We start from the raw sequence: 21320 nt of genomic DNA on the forward strand, positions 1-21320 counted from the left end.
CTGGCATGGTCTTGGACTTTGAGCATGGCGTTTGGGGGATTTTGTGAGATATTTGTACAAAGTTATTGTTAGGGTTGGGACGGCTCAGAAAAGTTGAGCAAACAACTGTGGCAAGGACCATTCCAGTTCTTTCTAGGCTGCCGACACTTGAGCAGACACCAGCGGTTATTTCTGTTTAATAATTCAATTTCTAATGCGATCAGCCTTGCTGTGTACGAGTAGTGATGGTGATGGTGATGATGATGATGATGATGATGATATGGTGGACTTTTGACTACCCCAACTACTTAACCAAGCTTGACAAAGAGACAGATTTCCCCACAAACCTCGGCTCGGAAGCGTAGCCTGTCATGCATCATTCTCGAGATCGACAAGCAAGTCTAGGCGATTTAGGTGTCACAGCGCAGCTCATCCCAGTATGTGCTGTAGCTAACGTTAATATGTAGGCGAGGAATGGCTGAACCCCGCACGATGAAGATGGTCTTGTTGGTCAATTTACCTCGGGCTATGTCTCTATAAATTTCAGGGCGTCAAACACTCTTACTATTCTTTTTTTTCGCCATCGTTGAGTTTGTTGTTGTGACTTGAAGTCACCTCACTGTGCTTTTCGTATAAGCAAGCCCGACTTATACATCCACCAAGTTCAACTACAATGGATCTGACAAAGGTACCGCGAAAGGTTTGGGAACATCCTGATCCTAAAAGCACAGCAATGTGGGCTTTTATGCAGGATGCAAACAGAATTCATGGCCTCAATCTCAAGGTATGAACGCGATTCACTGGACGAACCGTGATACTGATACATTCTAGACCTTCAATGACTTATACGACTGGTCCTGCTCTAAGCGCAGCGACTTCTACGCTCAACTCTGGGCGTCACAGAAATGGATTCATGAGGGATCCTACTCATACGTTGTCGATGAATCAATCCCCATCACTAAGCTTCCTACATGGTTCCCTGGCATTCGCCTTAACTTCGCCGAGAACCTCCTCTGGACACAAGGCAATACTCTGGGAGAGCGCTCAACTCTGCACAAAGAGGATGACAAAATTGCTATCACAGAAGTTCGCGAGGGTAATTCATCTGTAAAGAATGTTACTTGGGGAGAGCTTCGTCAGAGAGTTGCTAGGACAGCGAGTGCGTTGAAGCAGAGAGGCATGAAGAAGGGAGACCGAGTTGTTATAGTTGGAGCGCATGCTGTTGAGACATGTGTGGTTTTCCTAGCTACGACTTGGCTTGGGGGTTTATTTAGTAGCAGTTCAACTGACATGGGCGTTGGAGGTCTGCTGCAGAGAACAGTTCAGATCGATCCCAAGGTAAGTTTCTCTGCAATCAATATCTATACCGAGATGCTGACTCGATAGTTTGTTTTCTTCGATGACGGGGCTCTGTACAACGGCAAGGTCATTGATCTTCGCGACAAGATAAAGGGCGTGGTCGAAGGAATGAAAGAGTGCCCTTCTTTCAAAGGAGTAATTGTTGTTCAACGCTTTGACACTGCTCAAGATACTTCTAGTATTCCGAACACACAGCGCCTTGAGGCCTTCCTCTCCTCAGCATCTTCAACACCGCCACCTATCGAGAGAGTCGGCTTCCAGGATCCAATGGTTGTTTACTATTCTTCCGGAACAACAGGAACACCAAAAGCCATCGTCCACGGCGTCGGTCCTATTCTTGTTTCCATCGCCAAAGAGGGCGTTCTTCATCGCGAACTCACGCACAAAGATGTGACACTTCAATACACAACGACAGGCTGGATCATGTACCTTTCCAGTGTCGCGAGACTCGCCTTTGGCGGACGAACTGTGTTTTACGACGGCTCACCTTTTGTGCCAGATCGATGTGTCTTGTTGAGGATCGTGGAAGAGCAGAAAGTCACGAGTCTGGGTATTTCGCCCAGATGGCTGGGTGAACTCATGAAAGAGGGCATTGTTCCTCAGAAGGAAGCCAATTTGAATAGTCTCACGGCTGTTTTGAGCACTGGAATGGTGTTGAAAGAACAGGTCTTTGAATGGTTCTACGATGGAGCTTTCCCTAACCATATCAAACTCGCCAACTTTTCAGGCGGTACAGATATTGTAAGTTTTTGACTGCCTTTTAATATCTACACAGCTAACCTCGTTTCTTTAGGCCGCCTGCTTCGTCATGGAGAATCCTCTGTGTCCTATCTACGCCGGTGGTTGTCCTGGAAGAGTCATCGGCACTCCCATGGCTATATACCCATCCTCGGCTGACCTGGCGAAGCCAATCTCCCCAGTCCCAGACGGCGAGCCAGGAGACTTGGTCGGAACAGCGGCATTCCCAAATGTTCCCCTCTGTCTCTGGAACGACACAAATCCCGCCCCAGGCGAGAAATACACCTCAGCCTACTTCGCTCGATTCCCTGGTGTATGGTCACAAGGTGATTTTGCAGCAGTCCATCCGAAGACAGGACACATTCATATCCTCGGTCGCTCTGATGGTGTTTTGAATCCTAGTGGTATTCGATTTGGAAGTGCAGATATCTACGCTGTGATTGAGGGCGGGTTTGCGACGGAGGTCGCCGAGAGTCTTTGTGTAGGACAGAGAAGACCGCAAGATCATGATGAGAGTGTTGTTTTGTTCTTGCTGATGAAACCTGGTGTCAAGTTTACGGTTGAGCTTGCGAATACGATTCGAGAGAGAATTGCTAAGGAGTTGACCAAGAGACATGTACCCAAGTACATCTTTGAGGTACCTGATATTCCGGTAAGTTTTCAGTTTTCCATCCACTCATCCATGATAACTAACATTGATGTAGGTGACTGTCAATGGCAAAAAGGTCGAGTTGCCGGTCAAACAAATCATTTCTGGAAGCAACATCAAGCCGAGCGGGACATTGTTGAACCCTGAGAGCCTAGACTATTACTATCAGTTCCAAAAGATCGAAGAGGTCGAACAAGTTCGAGCAAAGTTGTAGATAGGATTCTTATACAGAGGAGAAGGGAAGGAATGTAATGATAACTCACACTATACAAATAATTGCCTTCTCTACAAAGCATCCCCCTTCTTTGAAAACTTGCCCCCATTGACACCATACCTCCAAGCCATATATCCCAACATTCCTCCTACAGTCCCCAATCCCAATCCTCCAACAGCACCTCTCCATCCCATCCCCAATCCCTTCACCGCATTAGCCCCTATCAAAGCTCCAGCTCCAGCGCCCACGGCAGTCCAGTCATCAGTCTCGACCTGTCCAGGATTCTCTAGTAACCTCCAACTTCGATCCTGCCACTCAATCTCTTCTCTACCGCGCATGCGGCCATATGTCATGAGAGCGCCCACGCCCAAAGCCGCGACTGTGCCTGTTGATGCTGAGCGGATGAGACGAGGGAAGAAAGTGAGAGCATCAGGTGATTTTGGGCGGAAGAATGGAATGACTTGGCGTGTTGTTGTAATACCGGTAGCGATAATGGTGTTTAGTGTGATTGCTCTCACTATGACATGAGTTGTGAGGATAGTACGTGCAAGAGGTTGATCCTCTGCATAAGGAGCATGTGGGTAGAATCGAGACATGTTTGATTTTGATGTTTTGTTTGTACGATCAAGTTGAGTATTCTGACATTCAACTCTCTATAGTATCATACTTATACTGCGCCGCGTCATATCATCAAGCCACTTCCCCTCTTCTGTATTCAGCCTTTTACATGTAAGATAAGATGTTCGCGCTATTTCGGTCCCGAGTCACTTGTAAAATCCGATAATTGTTTCATCGATATCACTCAAAAATAATAAGCAGAAAGCAATTGGTTCTCCGAAGCGACGGGCCGGACAGTTTTGAAATGCCGATACTCCACTAATAAATCATACGAATATTCGAATGCGAGTGCGAAGTAGGTTTAGTTAGGCCATTGATCACTATACTGATATACTAATATTGATACAACAGGATAATAATATTCAGTCTTGTCCTTTCGATTCAATTGACCGTTATTTAATCATCACTGTATCTTATTCCCATCAATGCATACTCTTTACAATTCCTCAACGCCTGCCCTAGACCTGACCTATCCCAATGATATGTGATACTATCCCATACTTCTTCAATCTCTGGTATTCATTCTTACTCTTACTCATCATCGGTCATTTCCATCATACCGTCCTCTTTCTCCTCTGAATCGTTCTCATCCTCCAGTACTGTCATCCTCCGTGATCGCCTCACTCTTCCTTTACCCTTCTCCATTCTTCCTACTGTTCTTCGACCACCATTCACCTTGACAGCCGCATCGTGCTTTTGCTGTCCCAGCATACGTTCAAACTCGATCAAATCTTCGGCTTCAGACTCCGCCGCACCGTCCTGCAATATCGTCTCCTCTAGCGCCTTGTTAAGCAGCTCCGTCGCAATACTATCCTGCGGATTAACCGCCAACGCCTCATGTAAGACCGTCACTGCTTCCTCAGGTTTGTTCTGCTCCATCAGGATGAGACCCTTTGCGCTGAAGATAGCTGCATCTTTTCCTCCCTGTCTCAACACCTCGTCAAACTCGGCCAGAGCTCGGTTAAAGTGCCGTAGTCTTCGGAATGCGTGGCCAAGATTCGTCCTGGCCGCTAACCATGCTGAAGGATCACTATCCATATCATCAGCGATCTTAAGCGCTGCTGTAAAATATTGTGCTGCCTCCTTGGGTTTGTCTTGGTGGTATTTCACAACACCCATCTCGTTCAGTAATAGCGGATCCGTTTTGCAGAGACCGTAAGCAGTTTTAAGGAATTCTTCCGCAAGTGTCATGTTGTTGAGGGCGTGATTCTGCATGCCCAAAAACACCTGAGGCAGATGAGTACCCATGAATAGTCTCGCCGCTGTCGAATACGCCGAAATCGCTTGGTCGTGCTCGCCCTCGGCTGCGAACGTATGTGCGAAACCTATCCACGCTGGTCCAAAGTGCGCATCCATCATACTCGCCTTGCTAAAGTACCGTCGCGCCTCGGGAATCTTGCCAATTGAGAAGTAGTAAATACCAACTGCGAGCCATGAGCATGGCTCTTCAGGATGGCTATCTGCTAAATCGTGAGCAATCAAGAACAGCAAGTTCTTCTCCTTGAGCTCAAACAAGCAAGCCAAGTGTACCGGGTATACACTAAAGTTGTATTTGTCCTCTTGTAGAATCTCGTTCGTGATGTTCAGCGCATCCCGGTAGCGGCACTGCGTATACAAAAGATCCGCACGTGCAAGCTGTAGATCAGGGTTCGACGCCAAGTGATAATGTGTTGACAGAGAGTCGTACGCTGTCTCAAACGCTGCAGGATTTCGATATTTAGATAGACGTGTAGTGTAGAGCATCTTTGTAAACTCAGCCGCCTGCTGAGAAGCTGACGCATCGCCTGACACATGGATCGCGTCGAAATCCAGACTCTCAAGGAACTGCCACTCTTCGTCTGGCGACAACAGATTATTGTTCATAAGCTGCTGAAACGCTTCAAAGCACTGGACATCGATCCGTACTGCATCTTTATAGCATTCCTTTGCCCGGTCAAACGCATTCTGCTTCGCATAGCAGATACCTCGCAGGAAACACATGGCAGCTTCGTATCTCCTGTTGGATGCCTCTTCCTCCGCAACTGGATCGCGACGTCGTGTTTGGCGCGGCTGGGTTTTGCGCTTGTTGCTCGCGCCGTTGGCTATGAGATGCGTCGGGTTACGGTCGCCGAGAACGGAGAGGGCTTCATCGAAGCGTGATTGCTTGATGAGACAATGGCCGGCGAGGTAGCGACATGATGGGTTTCGAGAGATGAGGTTTTGGCTGGAAAGAAATGCTTGGGCGCGGGTGTAGTTTCCTGTCGCGAAGTGGACTTGGGCCAGCCAGAATGCGTCTTGGTCGTCATCTATTCAACCTGACATTAGAGTCTTGAGGTGATAATCCAGGGAAAAGATTATACGAACTGGTCAATGCCAGCAGCTTGTCGCCGATAAAGATGGCTGATTCGTACTGCGCCTTGTTGAGGGCATCTTGCCTCCATTCCCTGAGGAAGCTTTCCATGATCTTTTTTATTCCAAGCGCATCGAGTATTATATACAGATTTGGATTAGGTAGTCAGGACGCGAGTGATGTTGCGGCGTTGCGAAATGGGTTTAGGAATTCAAAGTGTCGTTTGTTGGGAATAGCATCAAATAAATCAACAACAACAACATCCCACCTAACAAAAGTCGACACCCGTTCGGTCTTCAGTCTCACCGTCACTCTCAACTGGACCTAAGCGCGTTAAGGGCCTCCAGGGCGTCTTTACAGGCTACAGTGGGTGTGTCCGCAACAACGGCGGGGTAGCTTACAGCGGTTTTTGCCTCTGTGGAAAAAAGTTGGCGGGGTCCTTTGGGCGTGGCGTATCAGAAGCTGTCAATTGGACACTCGCCGATACAGGAGCCCGTCCTATCTGTCATATCTCATCAACTTCGGGAAAAAAGATTCGCATACAATCGCTCGACAAACAAACATCGCTCAATTCTGTACAAACATCCAATTGAATCGCAAATATGGCCTCTTCTCAACCTACCCGATGGGCTGCTCTCGCTCGTGACACCAACGAGACCAAGATCCAACTCGCTCTCAACCTTGACGGCGGCGATTTCCCTCCGGACACCGATTCTCGTCTTCTCGACAACGATGATAGCCATGCTTCCCAGGCCAGCAAGTCCCAAAAGATTGCTGTCAACACTGGAATTGGTTTCCTCGACCACATGCTTCATGCTCTGGCTAAGCATGCTGGCTGGAGTCTGGCTCTGAACTGCAAGGGTGATCTTCACAGTACGTTCATCTTCCTAATTGCGCCACCGAGAGATATCAATGACTGACATTTATCTGCTTAGTTGACGACCACCACACTGCTGAGGATGTCTGCATCGCCCTTGGTTACGCCTTCGCCCAGGCCCTCGGTACACCCGCCGGTCTTGCTCGTTTCGGCTACGCCTACGCCCCTCTCGACGAGGCCCTTTCTCGCGCCGTTATCGATCTCTCCAACCGTCCCTATGCCGTGGTTGACCTTGGTCTGAAGCGGGAGTGGCTCGGCCAGCTCAGCACTGAGATGGTTCCTCACTGTCTGCAGAGCTTTGCTCAGGGTGCTCGTGTCACACTGCACGTTCACTGCCTCCACGGTGACAACGACCACCACCGTGCTGAGAGTGCTTTTAAGGCTCTTGCTATCGCTGTCAAGGCTGCCACCACAAGAATACCTGGTAAGGAGGGCGAGGTGCCCAGCACCAAGGGTACTCTGAGTGCCTAAAGAAAAAGTGCAGATTAGGAGTTCCGGATGAGTATTTTCCTTTGGTAGATTTGAATTGCAGGTTGTCGGGCTTAAGACATAAGACCTTGGATACATATAACAGCTTCACTATAAATTAGATAGCAGAGCGGTTGGGAATTATGAAGTTATGTTTCAACTGAGTGTGAAGCGATAATATGTCATAAATTCGAGGCTATATTTTCTAACAACTTTGTAGATCAGCTGATAGTACTTATGTTCGGTAGTCACCGTTAATGGTAACATAGTCGTGGCTGAAATCGCAAGTATAATGCACAGCAGACTTATCACCTGTTCCGAGCCTGACCACAATCTCGAGATCCTCCATGGCAAGGATTTCGGCCGCTCGCGTCTCGTCAACCTGCTCAGGCTCACCATCGACAAGCAGCTTCAACTCAGCTGAGCCGTCGGTAGGGATGAAGGAGACGTTGGTTCGCTCGGGAGTGATCTCAGGAACATCGTTCACGGGCTGTCCGGGGGCAGAGATAAGAGCGTAACCGGTTGCACAGAGAACTCGACCCCAGTTGGCATCCTTACCGTAGAGGGCGGTCTTGACGAGGGGTGATGTAGCGATAGTTCGGCCAACCTGGCGGGCTGCCTCCTCAGACGCGCTGTCGACGACACGGATGGTCACGAACTTGGTAGCACCCTCGCCGTCTCGGACAACATACTTGGCCAGGTCAACAGAGAACTCGGTCAAGAGCTTCTGGAAGGCTTCATAGTCGGGAGTTTGCTCAGAGGTGACCTCCTTACCACCAGCTGCGCCATTAGCGAGAAGAGCGACGGTGTCGTTGGTAGAAGTGTCACCATCAATGGTGATGGAGTTAAATGATCGGTCCACTGCATGCCGAAGGACATTAGGCATGACAGCAGGGGAAATGGGAGCATCAGTAGCCAAGATGGTGAGAAGAGTCGCCATGTTGGGAGCAATCATGCCCGCGCCCTTGGTCATACCGGCGATGCGGTACTCGACGCCTGGGGAAGAAGGAAGCTCAAAGCTTCGGGACATGAGCTTGGGGAAGGTGTCTGTTGTGCAGATGGCCTTTGCGCACTCGAGCCAGTGGGTGTGAGAGCTGCCAGCCTTGCTAACAGCGGTAGGAATCTTGTCAAGAATCTTCTGAATTGGAAGCCTGTGACACATGTGAGCCATTGAGACGTTGAATAAGGTCAATCAGTGAAACAAACCTCTGGCCAATAACTCCGGTACTCATAACAATCGTAGAGTTCTCATCGCCAACCTTTTGGTCCGTGGTGCGAGCCATGCTGGTAGCATCTTCAAGACCTCCGGTGCCGGTGACAGCATTTGCGTTGCCCGAATTGACGACGACGCTTCGCAGACCAGCGTTATTCTTCTGCTGCAGCAATTTCCTACTGTACGTCACGGGAGCAGCCTGGAACTTGTTCTTTGTAAAGACACCAGCAGCAGCGCATGGTCGATCAGAGGTGACGATGGCGATATCGGGCTTGCTGGTGTTTCCAGGCTTGACGCCAGCCAAGACGCCTGAGGCATTGAAGCCCTTCGGGTATTTCCCTGAAGTAGGAATATACTGGATCTTTGAAGGAGGGATAGGGTTTGAACCCAAAGTGGTTGCCGCCGAAGAGTAGGCGCGGGTGAATTTCTTCATCATATTTGCGGTTGAGATGGATAAGTATTGTTGATGCTATTGTCAACTGAATTTTTGGCTGGGGTTTGACTCTGTAATGGAATAGTGCTGCTGCAATTGGGTGCGATAGCGGTATCGCAGCGATCATCGTAGGTGGGAGTGACCAAGCATTTCGAATTTAGTCACTAAGTACTAACTTAGGAAAGATTTTACTATCGAGAATTATAAAATAACATCATTAACCCGATATTTATTTTCGAATATCTATGGAGTAATAATTTCATAAATTAACAAATGAATCATTCCCTTCAATAGCGTGAGCGCGGTGTCGTGTGTGTACTACGACCGTTTAAGAAGCTGTCGGACCTTACGCATGCTATCGCGAGCATGTCGAAGCGTAAAAGATGCAAGTGGTATATAGTTCTTTGGCTTTGCTTCTGTAGAATTATGCTTAGATGAAGCCTCCATAGCACTGGCCTCTACTGCAATGCGTAGATACTCTGCCCTATCATTGCCATCCTGTCCTATACAGATAATCCCGCCGCTGTATTTAAGGAGGAAAGTATTGAGGATAAGACGACACATTCGGCCATTCCCATCTGCAAAAGGATGGATATTAACAAACTCATGGCAATACTTGCTGGCAATAAGCACAGGATCAATTTCTCCTTGATCTGTTGCTGCTTTGATATCGGCGTCAAGTGACTCAATTAGTCTGCTCATCGCGAGACCGACCTCCGAATGCGACACAAAGACATGCTGACCACATTGTACATCCCAAGTTCGGTATCTTCCGCAGTACTCAGTCCAAGGTATGTCGTCGGCGAGATCGATCCTCCATGTTAGGAAGCGGTGGGCCTGGCAGATGATGGATGTAGTTAATGTCTCTCCTTTGATGCAAACTTCCTCGATCATAAACCTTGCTGCTTCGGCATGTTGAACAATTTTGCGTCGGCTTCGCATAATTGCTTTATGCCCACAGGGCAAGTTTTTTTCCAGAAGATATTGTCTGAGCTCCTGGTACTCATTGTCGCGTTCATCAATGACTGTTGGAATCTCCTCGCCGCGAAAGACGGCTTTGCATAGCTTGACTGTGATATCAAACCCGCTACCAGCAACTTCGATCATATTAGACCCATAGACCATACGAGCAAGTTCGGTAGTAAGGTGTTCATCAATGATGGCTTCGGTATCCTTAGACTGCTTCAGCTCATTGGCGATGTCAGTAATATAAGTTCGGAATTCGTTGTGAACTTGACTAGGGTCTTCTTGTAAGATGTTATAGTCATAGGTATCTCCCATCTTAATAGTGAACGTTGCATCGCGAACAGGAGATTGCATCATGAGCCGAATGGATCGGCCAAGGTGTAGATCATTAAGATGCTCATCCTCCAAATCAAGATCCTCAAAAGGACCCTACGACAGACTTTGTCGCTTGTGTCTGGGTGCCATGGTAGCGAGATAGGTGAGTTGATGAAATGGTTTCGGAGTGTGAAGAGGAAACACAGAAAAGAAGTGTGAGGTGGAGAAAAGCAAAATGATAAACTCTGAAATTTAGACAGCAGTGAATTGGAATTTAGGCGTGCCAGAGTTACCTTATAAGTTAACTTTCAAGAGTATTTCGCCCAGGCAACAGAGTCACCTGCAAACTTATAACCCTCAAATTGAACACGCTGCATAACTCCAACCAATGGCTTTGTGATACGCGTAAAAGTATTACGCACGTAGGCAAACAGACTCTGCATCATCAGTCTTGGTGGGCTTTAGGTATGAGTACGAATTCAGATCAAAGTTGGAAGTTGATCAGGGACCTAGGTAGCCAAGGGAAGAAGCCCAAGACCGTACACTGCTGAGTAGAAGACGATCAAAGAGATACCTAGATACTGAAGTCGACAGATGGTGATATCGAGCACATTAATCAGTGACCTGATACTGCAATGAAGCCTGGAAATCCAAGCAGATTCTTTCTTGAGAACAAGATTGAATAAACTCCGTAGATCATTGGCAGCAGCCAGCTCCTGAGCACCTGCCTGCCAATCGTGACTGAACCAGAACCTTGAAGGCTGTTGCTGTGCCTGCATGTGGAGCCCCGCTGGTGCCTGGATGCGGCTGCAAAATTAGAGCCCTCCTTCCAAAAACCATCGCGCATTTTTGGCTAAAATGCCTTAGTCATCAGATCTATGGCCCGTGCGCGAGTGATCTCCTGCAGGTATAAAATCCCGTCTTCCTCCCTCGCTTTTAGTTTTCTTTTCTTTCTTTCTTCTTCATCCGAGTGCAAGGGCGTTATCCATCTCAATGAGGCTTTGCCGAGAGTGGATTTTTGCTAGTTGAAAACTATACACTGACCGCTCCTACTTGGGTTCGCCTGGGTAGGGAATTTTTGGAACACTTTTCCTATGGAAACTTTTCTTTCATTGCGATCGGTCCTTTATGAACTGGCGCGAAGAAGGAAGCTGCTTGATATCGTTTGTGATGTACGTCATTGTCCGCGCATGTTGACTGAGTGTTCTGTTGCATATCACGGTTGTGGCCTGCGTGCTAGATGTCGAGAATGCGCGCGCGTGTATCACCGGCAGCGCGAATCGCAACATGCATGTTCAGAGGGCATTCATGATGGATGTGCGTACCTGTCTTGACAGTGATGATGTATTGAGTGTTTACTTGACCAAGCAAGAATGATGGAATGCTATCCTCTTGCCAAATCCTTTTCACAGTGCTGCTGCTGGCCGGCTGTTGAGCCACTGACATGCTGTGCGGCCGATGATGACGACCTGTGAGGCCTGCAAACAAAGCATCATGAGAGAGGAGGCAGTCAAACAAGCAGGCTTGAAATAATATCAAGAATAATTAAATCATGCCTAGAATAAAGTCCTAGTAAAGTGACATGCAAACGATCATACTCATGCATGCTACGCTGCTGTCTGGCTGTTCGTTGGTGCTGCCCACACACCACGTCTTGGGCTAGCGCGGGGCATTGGACATTCTCCATCCAAATGCCGGTCCAAATCATTCTTTTTGGGTGACTCAAAGCCTCCATCTGAGCGCCCCTCGTACCAAAACTCTAACAGCCCGGAATCCTTATTTCTTAGCGACCATTCCCGACCGAAATTATTCGAGCATCTCGCTGAAATTATCGAAAAGAACGTATTCCAGTGGTTACAGTTAGTCACGCCTTCGCGCACATTCTCCGTCTCTGTAGTGCCCCGCCCTCGAACAAGCACATTATCGAAACCGCTTCTCTACCCGAAAGCACGAACTCTCGAACCAGGCCTCATGTCTATCGAAGCTGAGGGCTCGGCTCCCCCGCCGCAAGCCCCCGAGAAGCAGGAAGTCAAGTCAGAAAAGAAGGACCAGAGCAAACCCCAGCAGCCTCCCAAGGATGGCCAACAACAGCAAGCCGCCCCCGCAGGCGAGAAGAAGCTCTCCGGAGCTGAATTAAAGAAGAGAGCCAAAGAGGAGAAGGCCGCTAGACGCGCCCAAGCCAAGGTTGCTCAAGTGCCACAGGGCCCAGCGCAAGGTGACAAGCAGGCCGGTGGTGATGGCAAGGGAGGCAAGGCAAAGCCTAAGCAAGACGGACAAAATCAGCAGCACGGCGGCGCAAAACTTCCCATTCGACCAGCAGGTGCGACCGTTGTCAAGGACGACAAGCCTTCGATACCAGACTGCTTCAGCCATCTGTCTATGGCCAGGCGCATAGACATGACCCACGCCGACAAGGACGTTCACCCTGCTGTCTTGGTTCTCGGAGAGCACATGAGCGCATTTGCGATCAGTGACAGCATCACTCGACTGGAAGCAACTTTATATGCTTTCAAGAAGGTACATCACTCCATCTACCGCAATACCAACGTTCAATTCTAACAATTCCAGGTCATCGACTCGTACACAACACCTCCTGGCTCCACTTTCTCCCGCCATTTCACATCTCACGTTCTCAACCCTCAGATCGAGTATCTCACAGCATGCCGTCCCATGTGTTTCTCCATGGGTAATGCTATCCGATGGCTCAAGCTTCAGATCAGCAAGATTGACATCGATCTCCCCGACTCTGACGCCAAGAAGCTCCTATCCGAGTCCATCGACAATTACATTCGTGAACGCATAACTCTCGCGGACTACGTAATCGTTGAGACGGCTGCCAGCATGATTGAAGAAGACGATGTAGTACTCACTTACGCTCATCACCACCTCGTTGAGCGCACCCTTCTCCAGGCTCGCCAGCTCCAGAAGAACTTCCGTGTTATCCTTGTCGACGATCCTTATGAGCGTGTCGGCATCGATCTCGCAAAGAAGCTCTCCGCTGCTGGCATTCACGTCGCCTACTCTTCCGATCTCAGTGCGCTGCGAACCCACCTCTCCGAGGCCACCCAAGTTCTGCTTGCCGCCGAAGCCATCTTCAGCAACGGTGCCATGTACGCCCGTGCAGGCTCATGCGACATTGCTACAGTCGCTACTGACCTTGGTGTTCGTGTCGTCGCTCTGTGCGAGACCATCAACTTCACCGAGCGTGTGTCTATTGACTCGCTCACCTACAACGAGATTGACCCTGAGCGATCCACTGACGTTGGGTTCCGCTTGCTTTTCGACACTACGCGGGACAAGTACATCACGGTTGTTGTGACGGAACTGGGCAATTCTTCGGCTACTTCTGTGCCAGCTATCCTAAGAAAACTAGAGGAGTTGTAGGCTTTTGAATTCAAGTAAAAACATGGGTTACACTTTCTCACCTGATAGATGATGCGGTGTTTGGGTTGTCATTCTGATCCAGATTGTGAATGTATAAGAGGCAGTCTTTTGAAGCAATGAAACTGTACTTGTATTCTGTAGCGTTTGTGATGTTTCTGGTCTGCTGCAAGCCCGGTGATTTCTCAAGGCTGCCTATTGGAGCCATTGACTCATGAGAATAATACAGTGTCATCACAGCCTCAATTCACTCTGGTTGTAATTGTTTCAACCCATACATCCATTTTGACGCTCTACTTCCCAAAATATCACAAATGTACAATATTCCCTCCACCCTTCAATCTTGTTTGTCGAAGTCGAAGGTGTGTAATTCTCAGTGTCTTTGCATTCCCATTCCCGTTGTCATTTCCCTTCTTAAGCCTCAGCCTGAGCATCCTTCTCGGCCTTGCGCGCTCGCTTCTCAAGGAGGATGTTCTTTCGCTCCTTCAGTGTGTCGGTTTGTCTGTCGTCGACGCCCTGGAGCCAATATCCGAAACTAGCACCACCGGCTGCGTAGACGGGGTACACCCACAGGGAGGATTTGTTGAAGAAGGGGCGCATCTCGATACCCATTTGCCAAAATCGGGCGCCGAGGCCTGGAAATTTCCGCTATGTTAGCATCCAGTTCTTTCCTTTCCCCCTCGCCATTCAATTGTCCATGTTGTGTTCTTAGGCGGGCGAATTGACTCAGGTAGGTGACGTACCGAAGAGACTCCAGAAAGCGATGCGGTGCATGTTGGGCAATTGACCGTCGGGTATTCGGATGTGAGAATTGGACAGGTCTGAGATTCGCTCGAGGTGCGAGGCGTTGAAGTCGTTCGTTATCGGGAGAGTGAGGTCGTGATCTTGAAGATCCGTCTGCCGAAGCTCACTGCAATTGGAGTCTAGCTGATTGGTCACGATACCAGTCACGTGTATCATCCTACCCTGTACCTTCTGACCGTTAGGTGTAGTTCTAACTACTGTTAATGACAATGTTATTTAATGCATTTGTTAGTATTTATATCCTTTCTTTCTTACAATGTTCTTACGGTATTGTCTGTTGTTAGTAAGTAGTTCATATCTAGAAGTTAACTATTTGATAAAGCGTGCTCTACAAGAGTAGCTCCTCAACGATATCAAAATCACATCACCACTTCGTTCACCAACTTATTCTCGTCAAGTTCGAAAATCATATGATAACTAAAGAGTGAAAAGAAATCATGCCATAATCAAACCAGGCTCAGTGCTCATTCAATATCTACCAAATCTAGAGTCTACATCTATGTCTGGTCTGCTGTCTCAGTAACGGCATCGATAACAGCAACAATAAGAGAGATAAAATCTCAAGTGCTCAAAAGCCATAAAACTCCCCGCTATGTCATTGCAAAACAATCAATCTAACAAACTTCTATCCAACCCGCCAGAATAAGGAGGTGGTGCTCCGGATGGTGGCGGTGTTATCGAGGGTGTTTGGCTGCGAGGCGTAGGATTGGCGGTCCACTGAGCCGCCTTGGCCACGATCTTGGAGAAATATTGCTGAATAAAGGATTCACTATGACTGTTAGCATCTGCTTCACAAGGGAGCGTAGGAACTGAACTTACGTGTAGTAGCTGTGATCAGAGTTGTGAGGCGACACAAGATTGTGTGCCAGCTCATGTGCCAAAACAACCCACCACCAGGTCGCAGCCTCTGCCTTTGCCTGGCCGCTTCTTCCCTCAATTTGCGCGGCATGAAGCTGAAGGAAGAACCTGAAGTTGCAGAAGATACTGCCTCCGGTATTGAATGCGATTGTCCCGCCAGCCTCGTCGTAAAAGATATGCAAGACTTTGGGTGACATGGAGTAGACGTTGCCTACATCAATCAAAAGGCTGGAAAACACATTTAGGTTGGTCAAGTGTTTCGAGAGGAATGCACTCGAATCCTTAATGTCCCTGGAAACAAATACCTTCATACTATTCGAAGTTTCAGCAATGAATGTGATGTTCTGTGCTGGCGTCTTGTCACAGTAAGTGGCTTGCTCTTTGACTTCGTTGACCTGAGGCTCCGAAAAGACACTATCAGATCCATACGCCCGGGTCGACTTCACGGCATTGAGCAAATTCTGCTGCACCACTGCAGGACTTGTCACCCTGCCCTCGTCTTGCGGCCGCTTTCCAGAATGAGATGAGCCGCCGCTAGGCGCCTCGATCTCCTTGGGCTTGTCTAAGAACTTGTTGAGCTCCTTGCGAGAGTCGTCTTCATCTTGCTCCGTGTCGAATCCAAGCCGGCGAGTCAGGTTGGAGAACAACCCTCTGCTCTTCCTGTTCTGTTGTTCTTGAGTAGGCTTGGCTTGCTCTGGTGACTCCCATGAACCTGGCATTGTTGGCCCAAGGGGTTCTGGCACTCTGGTAGCTTCACGTGCAGCTTCAGCCGCTTTAGCCTCTGCTCCCCATTGCTGCTCCTTCTCCTTGATTTGTCGTTGTTCCTCTTCCAAAGCCTTTCGCCTCTCTTCCTCGGCGATTCTGGCTTCGGCAGCCTTGGCTCGTAGAATACGGTCAACGTTGTAACCACGGTTCCTCAGGCCGTAAAGATCCAGTGTCAGGAACGGTTCAAAGAAGAGGTAGGCCTGCTGATTCGGACGGCTCAATAACATTTGGCAAATAGCTTGTCCAATTTGGTACATGTCGGGCTTTGCTTCATCAGCGACGTACATGATCCAACCGTTATTGGTCTTCTTGCTCGCAGCCGACCGTTTCTCTGTATGAGTCTGGTACTGACCCTGAAGGGTTCTTCTTAAAGCCACAGAGTGAACCACATCGACAGTTAGATTTTTCTCCAACCATTTTGCGTCATGCTTAATAGCGTCACGCCTATAGTTTGCATACTCGAAGAGGAAGATCTTTGATCTCTCGACGACATGTTTGCGCAGACTAAGAGCAAGCTTTTGCCTATCGCTGTGAGGCCCAATTCTAATTTCCTCTCGAACGATGCTACTGAGCCTTTGCGCCCCAAGCGACAGATAGAATGTCTCAAGGGCGTCCTCCTCTGGTGCACAAATAAGCTGATCTTTGAATAGTCTGTAACTGATGATGTCGTCTAGTATCACAATTTGACTGGCAGAGGCGAGCTGGTACTGTCTGATAGGCTCATCCTCCTCCTCCAAGTCATCTGACTGCTTCTTAGGTGGCGCTAATTCCTTGTACGCGAGGAGGAAGGGCGCCGACTTCATCCGTCTCCAGAGGTCCTTATCTCTGTGAAGCGTAGACGATGCTTCAGCCAGGGACTTGAGAAGATCCAAGTACTTCTCTGAGCTTTGAAGCACGCCAAGAAGACGAGCTGGTTCAGTGCACGCCATATGTGCGACTTCTAATTTGGTAGGCTCACTCTTGGCGCCGCACTGGAACAGGAATGCATTCGCCTCAGGTCCAAAATCGACAAAGTCGAAGATATCGCCGTAGGTCGTCGAGGAACCAAGATACACTCGAGAAGGACTGACATGAACCTGGGTACGCTTTGGCTTCTCAGTTGATTGCGAGGTTCGTGTAATAGGGACTATAGGGGCATCCCGCAGTCTGAAAAGGTAGTTTTCGCCCAAATCGGCGATTCGAGACGCAAAATAACTGAACAGTGCAACGGCGTTCTGATGATCTTGAGGAGGCGATGCTAAAAGGCGGTTTACACAATCGGCCATTGGCGGGTCTCTCGCTACCCCGAACTTGACAGCATGGTCATGTAGATCCCTTCTTAGGATATTGAAGCCAAGGATAGAGGCTCGAGGATTGTAGAAGCACTGCGAGGGGGGTACGAGTTTTGTGCTTCCTTGAAGAGGCATGATTGCCTTTGGGCTACCACCAAGTTGGAAGGACCCGTATCCATTGATTTGGTGGTTGGCAAGGAAATACGTCATTGAAGAAACTCGAAGAGCTTCGTCTTTACCCGCCATTAGTTCAACAAGCTCAGGAACAGACGGATAAGGTCTGAGACCAAGAGAGTTGAGAAACCTGGCCTCGTGACTGCCCGGTCTGTAGCTACCGGGAGGACCAGGCCATTGGAGAACAGGCAACCGCAAACCACGGATGGCATCCTTTGGCTCAAATAGTTCTGAGACTTTGTACAACGTTTCTGTTGCTTTGGTAGACTCCATACCCTTGGGACCAGCCTCGGCGGGGCAGAAGCGTGTCTGCTTGAGCTTGCTAAGATCTTCACCAGGAATATCCTCGCGGACAGACGCCAGATATTTGATGAGCTCGACATGACTCCACTTCTGTTGACCTTCACTTGAAGCATTAAGCAGTCTCGTGAATATGGTCTCCAGATCAACCGTTTTGCGGACACCAATCGTGACCAGGAACTTCTCCTTGATCTTGTCACAACCTTGAATGATGGGAAGGTCATCAAATAGCTTGACAATGGGGAAGAAGGACTCTGTTGGTCTTTTCATTCCCTGTTTCGTGGGAACCACTGTATTGGCCTGCAAAAGCGAGACAATAGTTATTCTCGCTCCAGGGCTGGAGTTTTCAAAATTCTTTGACAGAACTGTTAGCACCTGGATAGCAAACTTGGGCGATCGTGTGAGGTTCTGCTCCTCGGACCTGGATGAATTCGTGTCAAAGAGGAATCGCAGCCAAGGAACGACCTCCAACGGCTCCCATCCCAAAGCGCGCAGTTCCGCTGGTTGAGAATTCGCTGTAAGTGCATGGGGAATTGTTGTAGGGGGGATGGGTAAGCTGGCAGGAATCCTGTTCGTAATGAGATGGTTCGTGATGCTTCCGAGAGCAATGATCTCGCCTTGCTCCCCATCGTCGCTCATCGTACCAACAGCAACCTCAAGCAGAGCAGATCGGCTGCCAGGGTCGAGTTCACCACTTAAACTCTTTTTACCTGCCCAGCTGATAAAGTTCATTAGTTGTACTTTGTTCATAGCCTTTGTCTCTAGTTCCTTCTTCACATCCGTAACAGTGATGTGGGAGATGAGACCAAAGTCTATGAGCTTCTTCACAAACGGAACGCCCTTCATCTCCTCAGGCACGACGGGTATGCTATCAACAAATTTACTCATTTCATCCGAGGCAATACGAACATCTGCTGTTTGTAGCACACCTCGAGTCGAGTAGGTCTCAATCGAGGCCTTCTTGAAGCACATCCAAAAAGCTTCCTCGATGATTTGACCAACTTGCCCACTGGGAGTAGAGTCGCCAAAAGTAAAGGTTTTTAGGATATGAAGAGCCTCCGGCATGTACTTCGCGATAACAGCTGGGGAGAACTTGGGTTCCTTGGCCATGACCTGTCTAATCCGACTGCTCAAGTCACTCATCTCGTTTGCGAACGCAAGTCGAGTAATAATACCTGCAGCACGAAGGATTTCAAGGTTCCATGTTCTGACCCAACGAGCGTTCAAGTCAATAGCTTCTCTTTCTACTGTGGGAATGATAGATGGCGCTGAAACGTGCATCCCTGCGCCGGTGGTTTGCATCGTAGGGAAGCCAATAAAAATGCGTCCGCCCGGCTTCTTGTTGGGAAGCACAGAGGCGAACATATCAGTAGCCTTGCCAAGTGCACCAGGAGAAGCAGCTTCTTGAGAAGCCTGAGCCTCATCGTAGGACGAAGTCAGAATTGCAATCTTTGTAGTCTTTGGCGGAGGTTTCTTTGTAGCTCTCTCAAGTTCGGATGCGAAATTGGTAGCCACGCTCGTGCGGATACTTGCAGAAGTTGCGCGAAGGAAGATTGTCGACGTTGAAAGTTTTGTCACATCTTCGGCAATAGCCACCTGCGCTGCATTCTCCTCGGTTTGGGCCTTGGTTCTGATACCGGCTTGTGATGCAGTTGATGTAAGTCGGGCGAAGAAGGATCTCAACGAGGGAGCTTCTGGGGCACCATATGAATCAGTCTTTGTGCTAGATGACGCAGCTTGCGGTTTCCATCCTATAGCAGCCATGTAAGACGCATCAATCTGCGTACTTGTGCGATCGACGCTCGTCACTTTCATCAGGCCATCTTTAGTCCTTGCTTCCAGATCCCGGGGTAGAGGAAGCTCAACACTAGGGGAAGACTTCTTCTTCAGAGATAGAACCCGGTAGTCATCTATCCAAAACTCGATGTGTTCAAGCGCAACAAAGGTCAAACTGGTCGCGAGGAACTGGCTAACGGATAGTAGATTAGGTAGAGGTGTTGTGTTGTTTCGGTAGTCGAGGACGAATGTTGTATGATGGGTAGCCTGGTCTGCCGGGATCTGGGACTTCTTGGTGAAGAGCGCATTTCCCTTCCAGTAGAATGCCATAGCCTGGTCGCCGGAGCTGACAAAAGGCTCCTCGCAATCCGCAAAGACACTGTAGAAACCAACACCGAAGGCGCCGATCTTGGTCTCGTCGGGGTTACCCTCAGCAATGCGCTTCAGTCTTCCCCAATCCGTCTTTGTAAATGGCTGTCCATCATTTTGTACAACTAGTCGGCGCAATGTATGGTTTGACAAGGTATGCTTCAGTATTTCGGATCGGTTCGTTGTGCTTGGGAGTGGCACTTGTGTTGAGGGAAGTGTTTCCCACTTAACGCTGACCGTCTTTGCCTGAGCATCAGCGGCGTTTTGTATGAGCTCTCGTAATGTTGTCCATTCTCCTGAGTATCGCGCAAGAACTTTGTCGATCAGAGCGCGGGTATCGACAGTAACAGCTTCTTCGTCTTCACCGTCTCGCAAAGCGGCAGCTCGCAACTTGGAATAATCCATCGTAATTACGTTGTATAAGGTCTACTATCGCATTATCGTCGTGATCGTCGATAGGTGTTTTATACTGCGGTCAAGAAAGTCTCAGAAAGCAGAGTGAAACGTGAACTGTTTAGTAAAGTTAGTTGTGATGCTTTGACGTGAAAGTATATGCGGATTTGATTCGGAATCTAGGTCAGGCAAGTCAAGGCAGACAGATCTACGTGTGATCATGAGATGTGGCAAACGCGCTTACAATGCACTCAAACTCCGAATAAGTAAGAGAAGGCGATGGAAACACAAACATAAAATAGGGGTCGTGGCAAAAGGTGTGATGATGCTGTAGAGTCTAGGTGAGGTTTGGAGATAGTTTGTTCATATGACCTACGACTCGTGGTAAAGAGCCCCTAGGCAGCTGATAGCCGTTAGGCCTGAAGGTGACGTTTTCTACGGGTGTTTCGGGGAGAAAGTGACCAATCAGTACACGAATACCGTACTGCTCATTCCACTGAACCTACTAATCTATAGTGGAAGACTTGAGCTTCATTGCGATAGGTTCAATGTTTAAGAATTAGAATACCTAATCCGTTATTTATTCGATCTTTTTCCTAATCTTCAAACGCTAACTTATACCATACAAGTTTGGCATCTATGCAATGCATACTGTAGTGGTCCTTGTTCCTGGCGATCACCCACTATTGTAGCCAGTACCCGCCCATGAACCGTGCCAAAACCCCTTGTTGGGATGTCAAAAGTTGAGTCAATGAGAAAAAAATTAGTTGCCGATTTCGCAGCGCAAAAACCAAGGCCATCAACATATATTCATTTTTAATTAGCAAATAGATATTACTGTAAGAATCCAAATACAATCTGCGAGAACTAGATAGTGAGAGAAATAACTACCTAGGTATAGTGAATTCTAAAGTTGTAATTGAACAGTAGATGTCTTGCTGGGTCCGGAGTCGGAATCAACCCGTGTAAGTGAATCACTTGGTGATGGAGACTGCATGTCAATTATTTGGTGTCTTTTCTTTTTTATGATAGATCAAGTGAGTCAACTTGTCGTTTTTAGAATATAAAACA

General features: G+C 48.5%; 8 protein-coding genes across 8 annotated transcripts; 3 read left to right on the plus strand and 5 right to left on the minus strand.

Annotated features, from left to right (window-relative positions):
• Window positions 1–652: 652 nt before the first annotated feature.
• On the plus strand, window positions 653–2939 carry FGSG_06090 (uncharacterized protein; the record flags this gene model as incomplete). The annotated part of the gene is made up of 5 exons (XM_011326412.1): window positions 653–763; window positions 811–1317; window positions 1366–2079; window positions 2132–2728; window positions 2781–2939. The coding sequence occupies 5 exons, from the start codon at window positions 653–655 to the stop codon at window positions 2937–2939; spliced, it is 2088 nt and encodes a 695-aa protein (XP_011324714.1).
• FGSG_06091 (uncharacterized protein) lies at window positions 2929–3557 on the minus strand. Its single transcript, XM_011326413.1, has one exon. It carries the CDS (start codon window positions 3533–3535, stop codon window positions 3011–3013), a length of 525 nt encoding a protein of 174 aa, XP_011324715.1. The 5' UTR covers window positions 3536–3557; the 3' UTR covers window positions 2929–3010.
• Window positions 3558–3933: 376 nt separating this feature from the next.
• FGSG_06092 (uncharacterized protein) lies at window positions 3934–6115 on the minus strand. Its single transcript, XM_011326414.1, has 2 exons — window positions 5901–6115; window positions 3934–5842 (listed from the first exon to the last, which is right to left on the minus strand). The coding sequence occupies exons 1-2, from the start codon at window positions 5995–5997 to the stop codon at window positions 4089–4091; spliced, it is 1851 nt and encodes a 616-aa protein (XP_011324716.1). The 5' UTR covers window positions 5998–6115; the 3' UTR covers window positions 3934–4088.
• Window positions 6116–6446: 331 nt separating this feature from the next.
• On the plus strand, window positions 6447–7373 carry FGSG_06093 (imidazoleglycerol-phosphate dehydratase). Its single transcript, XM_011326415.1, has 2 exons — window positions 6447–6759; window positions 6822–7373. The coding sequence occupies exons 1-2, from the start codon at window positions 6489–6491 to the stop codon at window positions 7232–7234; spliced, it is 684 nt and encodes a 227-aa protein (XP_011324717.1). The 5' UTR covers window positions 6447–6488; the 3' UTR covers window positions 7235–7373.
• Window positions 7374–7466: 93 nt separating this feature from the next.
• On the minus strand, window positions 7467–8880 carry FGSG_06094 (uncharacterized protein; the record flags this gene model as incomplete). The annotated part of the gene is made up of 2 exons (XM_011326416.1): window positions 7467–8382; window positions 8438–8880. 2 exons carry the CDS (start codon window positions 8878–8880, stop codon window positions 7467–7469), a joined length of 1359 nt encoding a protein of 452 aa, XP_011324718.1.
• A 315-nt stretch (window positions 8881–9195) lies between these two features.
• On the minus strand, window positions 9196–10197 carry FGSG_06095 (uncharacterized protein; the record flags this gene model as incomplete). The annotated part of the gene is made up of 1 exon (XM_011326417.1): window positions 9196–10197. The coding sequence occupies one exon, from the start codon at window positions 10195–10197 to the stop codon at window positions 9196–9198; it is 1002 nt and encodes a 333-aa protein (XP_011324719.1).
• A 1712-nt stretch (window positions 10198–11909) lies between these two features.
• FGSG_06096 (uncharacterized protein) lies at window positions 11910–13726 on the plus strand. Its single transcript, XM_011326418.1, has 2 exons — window positions 11910–12675; window positions 12727–13726. The coding sequence occupies exons 1-2, from the start codon at window positions 12130–12132 to the stop codon at window positions 13540–13542; spliced, it is 1362 nt and encodes a 453-aa protein (XP_011324720.1). The 5' UTR covers window positions 11910–12129; the 3' UTR covers window positions 13543–13726.
• A 75-nt stretch (window positions 13727–13801) lies between these two features.
• FGSG_06097 (uncharacterized protein) lies at window positions 13802–20261 on the minus strand (the record flags this gene model as incomplete). The annotated part of the gene is made up of 5 exons (XM_011326419.1): window positions 13802–14174; window positions 14283–14540; window positions 14610–14617; window positions 15163–15412; window positions 15515–20261. The coding sequence occupies 5 exons, from the start codon at window positions 20259–20261 to the stop codon at window positions 13954–13956; spliced, it is 5484 nt and encodes a 1827-aa protein (XP_011324721.1). The 3' UTR covers window positions 13802–13953.
• Window positions 20262–21320: the final 1059 nt, after the last annotated feature.

Source organism: Fusarium graminearum, chromosome 3 (genome assembly GCF_000240135.3).
Source record: "Fusarium graminearum PH-1 chromosome 3, whole genome shotgun sequence".
NCBI classification, from domain to species: Eukaryota; Fungi; Ascomycota; class Sordariomycetes; order Hypocreales; family Nectriaceae; genus Fusarium; species Fusarium graminearum.